The 10,344-nt window shown below is 44.8% G+C and overlaps 1 protein-coding gene across 1 annotated transcript in view; it reads left to right on the forward strand.

Moving 5' to 3' along the window:
• Window positions 1-1,304: 1,304 nt before the first annotated feature.
• The window catches only part of abcd1 (ATP-binding cassette, sub-family D (ALD), member 1), a gene marked incomplete at its 3' end in the record, with an annotated part of 12,087 nt that continues 3,047 nt past the window's right edge, over window positions 1,305-10,344 (forward strand). Inside the window, exons 1-4 of the mRNA XM_084446214.1 lie at window positions 1,305-2,339; window positions 2,776-3,291; window positions 7,235-7,415; window positions 9,783-9,925. Of these exons, the coding sequence (XP_084302340.1) occupies window positions 1,920-2,339; window positions 2,776-3,291; window positions 7,235-7,415; window positions 9,783-9,925 (1,260 nt within the window). The 5' untranslated portion in view covers window positions 1,305-1,919. The remainder of the gene's footprint in view (window positions 2,340-2,775; window positions 3,292-7,234; window positions 7,416-9,782; window positions 9,926-10,344) is intronic.

Here is a 10,344-nt window from a genome sequence, read left to right on the forward strand (position 1 = left end):
AAGGAGTGGCTTCGGGACAAGTCTGTGAATGTCCTTGAGTGGCTCAACCAGAGCCCAGACTTGAACCCCATTGAACATCTCTGGAAAGATCTGAAAATGGCTGAGCACCGACGCTCCCCATCCAACCTGGTGGAGCTTGAGAGGATCTGCAAAGAAGAATGCGAGAAACTGCCCAAAAATAGGTGTGCCAATTGCTTGTAGCATCAAACTGAAGAAGACTTGAGGCTGTAATTGCTGCCAACGGTGCTTAAACAAAGTATTGAGTAAAGGCTGTGAATACACACATGTGATATTTGAGTGCTTTATTTTTTAATACATTTGCAATATATATATATATATATATATATATAATGTGGAAAAGGTGAAGGGATATGAATACTTTCCGGATGCGCTGTACAGATTGTTATTGTCGTTAACAAATTGTTATTGTATAGGCAAGAATGTGTGAGCGTGCATGTTGTTGTGTCAGAAATATAATCTTGTTATCTTATCTTACATTCACTTTTCTTTTATCTTCCATAATCGATCATTCCAAGGCCGCATGCGCAGGTGCCAAACGCGCGTACGCGCGCACGCACGCGCCTTTGGAAAAACCAACCTGCTTCTCTGTGTCACAAGTCGCGTGAGGAGAAACTTTCATAGGGTGCGTTCGTTTGTGGTCGGAGGTGGCAAAATACCTACCTCCGACCTGTGTGCATTCAGCTATATACCATTATATCACAGTTACCTAGTTATATCTATATACCATTATATCACAGTTACCTAGTTATATCTATATACCATTATATCACAGTTACCTAGTTATATCTATATACCATTATATCACAGTTAGTTATATCTATATACCATTATATCACAGTTACCTAGTTATATCTATATACCATTATATCACAGTTACCTAGTTATATCTATATACCATTATATCACAGTTACCTAGTTATATCTATATACCATTATATCACAGTTACCTAGTTATATCTATATACCATTATATCAAAGTTACCTAGTTATATCTATATACCATTATATCACAGTTACCTAGTTATATCTATATACCATTATATCACAGTTATCTAGTTATATCTAGTGCATTCGAGCAACTGGGGGATGAGAAACATATCCGAATTTGCGACGAGGAAGTGCGAGTTCATGAGGTGTTTTATTTAATCATTCCTAGCAAGTCGCAATTTGCCACCTCCCAGTTAGAAACGAACGCACCAAAACTTTCTCAATCCGGGCATCGTGGAGGTCACACGGCGTCGGCGTCACGTTCGAGTACAGGACGTGGTTGAGATAAGAGTGAACCTGTGGATTGCTAGCCTTACATGTTTTAGATGCTAGCCTTACATGTTTTAGATGCTAGCCTTACATGTTTTAGATGCGTCTTTAAGGTGGGGAAACGACCAAGGAAGGTCAGAGTTGAAGAACAAAAAGTTGCGGCTGTTTGCTAAGATGTTGACCGCCTGGCAGGTCGAGCCAACCCAGGGAGGCTAGGAGCTATACCAGGTTCTCTTTGGTAACGAGCCGTTATTGACAGCTGCTTTGATAAACATGGGCTTCCAGATGGCTATTTCAGAGGGAGATATAGTTTTGGTGAGATGCTAATGTGTGAAGATGTTTGTCATATAGGCTAAGGCTAAATTACTGTACTAACAGTAATAACGTGAGCAAGCTAATTCGCTTGCTATTCCTTCCTGTGGCTAGTTAGCTAACTACTCGCATTTCTGTATTAAATCAATGTTATTGTGTTGGGCAATATTTCCACTTGTCATCGGAATAGTGAAAGCAGCGTACTTGGTCAAATGCTCATGTCGACTGGCTGTCAGGTGAATGTGAGACTAGCAGAGAGAGCCAGCTGGCTGAGTTGAGTCTCTGTCTGGGGAAGGAGCTTCTGCTCTGTTGTCCACAACTCTTACAAAATGTTCGTGGTGTACGAAAAGCTACCGGCTCAGCTGAAGAAAAGCTCGCATGCGAAGAAAGCCCTTGTCCTTCTCATCGCAGCGTATGGAGTCAAGAAGCTGTACCCCTTCATCTGGGCCAAACTCTACAAGAGGACAGGGAGACCGCTGGGGACTTCATCGGCGTTGGACTCCAACACTGATGCGGCGGTGGCGTGGTCCGAGACGGCGAGGAGACGGAGCAGCTCCCCCGCCGTCAACCGGGAGTTCCTCCGGAGGCTGGGCCACCTGGTGCGCATCATCTTCCCCAAGCTGCTCTGCAAGGAGCTGGGTCTGCTGGGCTTCCACTCCCTGGCCCTGATCTCCCGGACCTTCCTCTCCATCTACGTGGCCACTCTGGACGGCATGATCGTCAAGACTATTGTGAAGAAGGATCCCCAGGTAGGGGGTTATTAATGTGTGATTTTGTTTTGAAGGGTGTATAGAAAGAGAGAGAGAGACAGGTGAAGTGTTGCGAGAGGTGTGTGTGTGTGTGTGTGTGTGTGTGTGTGTGTGTGTGTGTGTGTGTGTGTGTGTGTGTGTGTGTGTGTGTGTGTGTGAGAGAGAGAGAGAGAGTGAGTGAGAGTAGTGTTGTGAGAGATGAGAAGGGGTGTGTGTGTGTGTGACTACTGACTAGTGTAAGAGCGGCAGGGAGGAAGGAGAGGAGGAGAAGAGAATCGAGTGTATGATCCCTTTAGATTCCACCCCCCCCCCCCCCTCATCTCCCTTTCCCCTCCTCTACCACCCTCCCCCCTCCCTTTTTATGTCATTGTATAAATAAACATCAATATGAAAATGTCAACATCACCCCATTTTTATCTTCTTCACCGCCCTCTAGGCCTTCGTGTGGCAGCTGACTAAATGGCTCCTGATAGCAGTGCCCGCCACCTTCATCAACAGTGCCATCCGCTACCTGGAGGGCCAGCTGGCCCTGGCCTTCCGCACCCGGCTGGTCACCCACGCCTACAGCCTCTACTTCTCCGACCAGACCTACTACCGGGTCAGCAACATGGACGGCCGGCTGGCCAACCCCGACCAGTCGCTGACAGAGGACATGGTGGTGTTCGCGGCGTCCGTGGCCCACCTGTACTCCAACCTGACCAAGCCCATCCTGGACGTGGTGGTGACCTGCTACACCCTGCTGCGGGCGGCGGAGTCGAAGGGCGCCAGCACCACGCTGCCCGCCGCCATCGCCGGTGTGGCCGTGGGGATCACCGCCAAGGTGCTGCGGGCGTTCTCGCCGCGCTTCGGCACGCTGGTGGCGGAGGAGGCTAAGAGGAAGGGGGACCTGCGCTACATGCACTCACGGATCATCGCCAACTCCGAGGAGATCGCCTTCTACGGGGGCCACAAGGTAAACACTAGGGCTGGGTTTAAAAAAGATCGATTCATTCAATCAAATGATTTAGAATCGATTCATGAATTCCCCAAATCGATGTTTTATTTAATGAATGAATGAATAAATGAAGGAATGAATAGTTCATTCATTCATTCAATGATTCATTAATTCATTCATTTTTGGAAATCAGTATCGATACCCAGCCCTAGTGTTGATGTGTTGCATAACTTGGCAGTCATGTAATTAAGGTTACAGCTAAAAAAAAACAGGTTTTAGTAACACTAACCGAATCGATATTGAATCGAATCGAATCGGGATAATCCATTCTGAACCGTGTGAATCGGAATCGAATCGATTCTTGAAATTCAAATCGATACCCAGCCCTTGTAAACACGAGGCGGCACGCGTGGTGATTAGGGTGGGTAAGAGCGATGTGAAATCAAAAATAATGCTGTGCTAAAAAAAAAACAATAACAAAAAAGTCTGGAGGTGCAGGGGTCCAAAGACCTGATCAGGAAAAAACATGAGACCAGCACACGCAGTTCTAACTTGAAATCTCTCAATGAATTATTATTACAAGGCGTCCATGTTTCTGTGTTCTTGGCCACAGGTTAAGTTTACTTTTGGACTGAGATTCCCATTCAATGGCTAATCTGCACGGACACGGACATGTTATTAGTCTAGAGTTCAGATGTCATCTGTATCCAGGAAAAAGCCGAGCGTCTATTCACTGAACAAACAAAGACAGATGCTGCCAAATGGTCATGATGACATTGCGAACTTTGCAGGCTATTGTAAACGAACACAGGGTTCCTCATACTTTATCAATGTGTGGTTTGAAAGATGCGTGCTATCCTACAGCTAGATCAGTGGTTTCCAAACTGGGTGCCAGGGCGAAGTAACGACAGGCCAGGGGTGCTGCAGGATATCTGGTTATTTTTTTACATTTTGTTATATTGCCCCCCCACTGAATAAACGTCCACCTTATGTAAAAAAATAAAAATAAAAAAACATTATTATTTTAGGGGTGGTTTAGGTTTGGGGTGCCTTGAAATAGTATACACAAGGGGTGACATGTTTTTAAAAGGTTTTGTGGAACCACTGAGCTAGATTTACTGTTGTTTTCTTCACAAGAATCAAGCAAGCTCCCTTCCCCCAAGCAGGGTGTAGATTTAAAGATCCCCATGACCACGTGGACTCCAAACAGCACACAGTATGTAATATGTTCTTAAAGTAAGCAGTTTGGAGTACAGTATTAAGACAGCCAGAGTGACTTGGGTCTTTAGGCACCAGGTGGTCATGTGATGCTGAGGGACAAAGAAAGTGGAAAAGTACCAGAATGCAGTGCAGGATTTGTGGTGCTGGCTCTGACCTGATCCTGGGGATCTAACTCCCTTTACACACACACACACACACACACACACACACAGGGCTGAGTATTGGCAAGGACGTCACGATACGATAAGTATCACGATACATTGTGATATACGATACCATACATATTGCGATACATTGTGATACTTACTGAAACTTACTGAAAATACAACTCCATCCCCCATTCCCTGGAGGTGATCCTGAGGGCGGAGGGAATGTAAGGACATTTTAAATCCATTTAAAATATGAATAATGTATATATAACTGGATCCTATCTTAATTTTCTATATCTATTCTCTGTTTAGTTCTTTATATTTTCCTTTTGCACATTTTTTTTTTTTTACTGTATCGAAAAATCGATACAGTATCATGGAAAAAGTATTGCGATGTATTGCTGTATCAATTTTATTGCACAGTCCTAACATACACACATACACACACACTCCTTTCAGCTGAATCATAGCTTGGGTTTGTAGGTGATGGATGGCTTTTTAGCACCTCCTAAAGAGATACAAGAATATTCAGATTTAAGTTACATTGCAAGAGATTCCATGGATTCTCTCGGTGGTCCTTGGACGAGCCCTCCATCTGCGTGTGCAGTCATCCTGATCCTCCATGCATCTGGCTTGCTTGCCAGACTATATATTTTTAGCTACTATATTTTAGCTTCTTTTCTTACCTGCCCAGGGACTACAGGCATAAATTAGCAATCTGCTAAAACCTGGTGCAAAACATCTCTCCTTGTTTTACAAGGTTAATGTTATTTGTACACTGTCCCTGTCTTTAAAATAAAGAATTCATTCATTCATTCATTCATTCATTCATTCATCCATTAGATTTACTTTACATCCATCACCCTATCATCGATCTTGAGGTTGATGCTCATATGTTGGCTTCCATAGCACCAGTTGGCTGGCTGGACTATCTGGTGTAGCACATTCAACCGTTCTGGCACTGAAAGCAGTTTTACCAAGAACAGTCCTGGCACAAGGTACCTGGAGAACCAGCCTGTCACTAGAGCCAGTTGAAAACGGGCCAGGGTTCCATTGTAACATAGATGAGATACAGTATATGGTGGCCATTTTCCTTTCAGGCCTTTATAGATTGACAGACACCAATGATTATTGCAGCCTCAGTCAGAGAAGACCAGCCGACCTTTTGTAAGTGTAGAGCCGACCTTGACCCAAGTGTAGAGTTAGAAAATGCATCTAAGGGCTTGAGAGTCATACTGTAGCAGAGGCATGCCTATATATCACATCACCGTCATCTAAAACCCCAGATAAAAACTGCTTCAATAATAATTTTTCTCCAAAACATGGGAAGTTAGTTCTATTCCTATATTTAAAAAAACAAAGACTATCTTTTGTCGTAATTTTCTAAAAAAAAGTAAAAAATTGTCTATATGAAATTTGAACATAGGTTTTTCCTTCAAGGTATTTATATTCTGTAACCTGCTCAATATTGGATCCTTGTAGAGTGGAAATGTATTATTACCAATACCCTAACTCTAGAAAACAGAATAAACTTGTTTTTATGTGCATTTTATACCAGTTAAGATCATTAAGAACAACTTGGAAAATGTTAGAAGAATGTTGTTCCACAGCTAACAGTTAGTCAGAAATAAAATATTGTGTCATCTTCCGTACAAATGTGCATGGCGATTAGTTAAACTTGAGATATTAATATAAATTATAAAAAGAACTGGACCTAAAATGTAACCTTGTGGAACACCCGTAGTTATCGGTAAATCTCAGATAGTTCAGTGGATAGTTCCTGCTGCATAAACAAATTCTTGTCATCACTTGGATGAGGAACTGATTAGTACTGATAAGAATACTTTAAGGACAAGCGATGACAACAATTCCAATGTACTGTACCTTAGGGCTGGGTTAAATGGGTCAAATGATTCAGAATCGATTCATGAATCCCAAAATTGATCTTTTATTTAATGAATGAATTAATAAATGAAGGAATGAATAGTTCATTAATTCATTCAATGATTCATTCATTTTTGGAAATCATTATCGATACCCAGCCCTAGTATTGATGTGTTGCATAACTTAGCAGTCATGTAATTAAGGTTACAGCTTAAAAAAAAACAGGTTTTAGTAACACTAACCGAATCGATATTGAATCGAATCGAATTGAATCATGATAATCGATTCTGAACCTTGTGAATCGGAATTGAATCGATTCTTGAAATTCGAATCGATACCCAGCCCTACTGTACCTGCACTTGTTACAGACGCCAAATAAACTTTCTATTCTATTCTATCATTTGGTCGTGTGTGAGTGCATGTGTGTCTAACTGTGTGTGTGTTTCTGTGTGTGTTTCTGTGTGTGTGTGTGTGTGCGTGTGTGTGCGTGTGTGTGTCTGCGCGTGTGTGTGTGTGTGTGTGTGTTTGTGTGTGTGTGTGTGTGTGTGCGTGTGTGTGCGTGCGTGCGTGCGCGTGTGTGTGTGTTTCTGTGTGTGTGTGTGTGTGTCTGTGTGTGTGTTTCTCTGTTTGTGTGTGTCTGTGCGTGCGTGCGTGCGTGTGTTTGTGTGTGTGTGTGTGTGTGTGTGTGTGTGTGTGTGTGTGTGTAGGTGGAGATGTCTCAGCTGCAGCGCAGCTACCAGGCCCTGTCGTCCCAGATCAACCTGATCCTGTTCAAGCGCCTGTGGTATGTGATGCTGGAGCAGTTCCTCATGAAGTATGTGTGGAGCGCCTCCGGCCTCGTCATGGTGGCCGTGCCCATCATCACCGCCACAGGATACTCCAAATACGGTAACACGGGCTGCCCCAAACACACCATACCCCACACATGATCAAATACAGACACAGGGTACTCCAAATACGGTAACACGGGCTGCCCCAAACACACCATACCCCACACATGATCAAATACAGACACAGGGTACTCCAAATACGGTAACACGGGCTGCCCCAAACACACCATACCCCACACATGATCAAATACAGACACAGGGTACTCCAAATACGGTAACACGGGCTGCCCCAAACACACCATACCCCACACATGATCAAATACAGACACAGGGTACTCCAAATACGGTAACACGGGCTGCCCCAAACACACCATACCCCACACATGATCAAATACAGACACAGGGTACTCCAAATACGGTAACACGGGCTGCCCCAAACACACCATACCCCACACATGATCAAATACAGACACAGGATACTCACAATATGCTTATTCTCACACATTCATCCTTCAAATATGGAACTATACTGTACATATATATATGGGATACTCACGCTGGTATCACACACCATACGCTGGTATCACACACCATACGCTGGTATCACACACGATACGCGGGTATCACACAGGTACATTAAGGAAGGGGGTGAGGATGCATTTTGAGAGGGAGTGGCAGAGGGATGCCGAGGGTGCAGGTTCTAGTTTTTCCTGTTTCATGTTGACACTCGTCTATTGTAGTGAGACCAGGTGACTGTAATGGTTTGGCCTTTATTCATCATTCAGCACCATTCACCATTATTTAGAATGTCACTTGTGTAGTAGGGCCCTATAAAATCTGTTTTTTTTCCCTCTGTTTTGTTGTGATTCAGTTTTACAGTCAAACAACTAGAGCTGTACCTGACTGAATGTACCTGAGTCGAATAATTGTCATAGAAATTGTAGTTTCACCACCTCACCAGCTCCCTCAACCTTTCACATAGCTGTGCTAATCTAAATTATGACAGGATGACCTCCAGGAGGTCAACACACCTAGACGTTGTCTGCTCCAGAATAACCATCCTTTGTACCATTGTCCCTGCAAGAATTATCGCCTTTTCTCATGTCACGTGTCTGTATTCTCCACCACTGTTGATGACGCCTGTCATTTAATATGACGTGTACAATGGGTTAGCCAATCACATCCCTGGAAGCGCCATACCTGTGTATTGCTTGAATATAAGGCCGCGCAAGACCAGACGGGGGCACTTTACTTGGATAAACCACTCACGTGCGTTGTCCTGAAGTCCTTGCGCTCGTAATTTTCTCAAGTGCGCATGCGCAACGTTGTGCTTAAACAACACAGTAGTAGCTAACTATTCCGGCGTCTATGGATATCACGCATGGATGTATTAATAGAACATGCAATGATATCATGGCGGAGGTGAGAAAACCGAAGCGAAACATCACGGAGGAAGCCAGAAAAAGAAAAAGACAATTTGATAACTTTACAACAGTACGACAGTGCACTTACTCGCAGAGCCTGTGGGGGCGCAGTTCCGAGAAAACCGGAACGTATTGCTTTAACAAGCAATTCATCAAGTAACCAAATCTTACTTGAGTAAATTCTTATCGTCAATGAATCAATATTCGATTAACTATTAACATCTCTAGTACGACCTAGAAAGGTATCTACATAGTAGTTAAGACACCAGCACACATGGTCACATCCATAAGGATATTTATACGCCAGCATCTCACAGAAATATCCATAAGTATTATGTATTGCTCAACGGCAGGGGCAGCATAACACCAGGAAGCTCTCAGCCCAGTTCTCTGGCTTGCTTGTGTAACGCTGCTCGTGCCGTTGAGCAGTAATCAGCAGAAATCATCCTCCGGGGTATTTCTGAGTGCTGGTATCTCTAACGCTATGCACATGCCTCACAGCTTCAGCCTTGGGCCTGCATACTCTGAGGGCATCCTGTATCTGAGGCCAGAGGCTACATGACCACACGCTCTCTCTCTCTCTCTCTCTCTCTCTCTCTGTCTTCCTGTCTTCCTCCCCCTCCTCTCTCTTTCTCTCCTCCCTCTCTCCCCCTCTCTATCTTTTTCTCTCTTCTCTCTCTATCTTCCTCTCTCTCACTCTGTCTTTCTCTCTCCCCCTCTATCTCTTTCTCTCTTCTCCCTCTCTCTCACTCTATCTTCTCCCTCTCTCACTCTCTCTCCCCCTCTCTATCTCTTTCTCTCTTCTCCCTCTATCTTCCTCTCTCTCACTTCTCCCTCTCTCTTCCTCTCTCTCACTCTCTCTCTCTCCCCCTCTATCTCTTTCTCTCTTCTCCCTCCATCTTCCTCTCTCTCACTCTCTCTCTCCCCCTCTATCTCTTTCTCTCTTCTCCCTCTCCCCCCCTATCTCTTTCTCTCTTCTCCCTCCCCCCCCCCCCCCCCAGACTCTGAGGAGGTGAAGCAGGCGGCCATGTTGATGGGGGAGGAGGAGCTGGTGAGCGAGCGGACCCAGGCCTTCACCACGGCACGCAGCCTTCTGAACGCCGCCGCCGACGCCGTGGAGAGAATCATGAGCTCCTACAAGGAGGTCAGTCAGCCCCACCACCTCCTACAAGGAGGTCAGTCAGCCCCACCACCTCCTACAAGGAGGTCAGTCAGCCCAACCACCACCACCAGACAGAGAGACCGGCTCCCTCTCTCTCTCTGACTCTCTCTCTCTCTCTCTGGCTCTCTCTCTCTCTCTCTCTCTCAGACTCTCTCTCTCTCTCTGGCTCTCTCTCTCTGTCTCTCTCTCTCTCTCTCTCTCTCTCTCTGGCTCTCTCTCTCTCTCTAGCTCTCTCTCTAGCTCTGTCTCTCTCTCTCTCTAGCTCTCTCTCTCTAGCTCTCTGTCTCTCTCTCTCTCTCTCTAGCTCTCTCTCTCTAGCTCTCTGTCTCTCTCTCTCTCTCTCTCTCTCTCTCTCTCTCTAGCTCTCTCTCTCTCTCTCTCTCTCTCTAGCTCTCTCTCTC

This window comes from Borostomias antarcticus, assembly GCF_949987555.1.
Source record: "Borostomias antarcticus genome assembly, chromosome: 11".
Classification (NCBI taxonomy): domain Eukaryota; kingdom Metazoa; phylum Chordata; class Actinopteri; order Stomiiformes; family Stomiidae; genus Borostomias; species Borostomias antarcticus.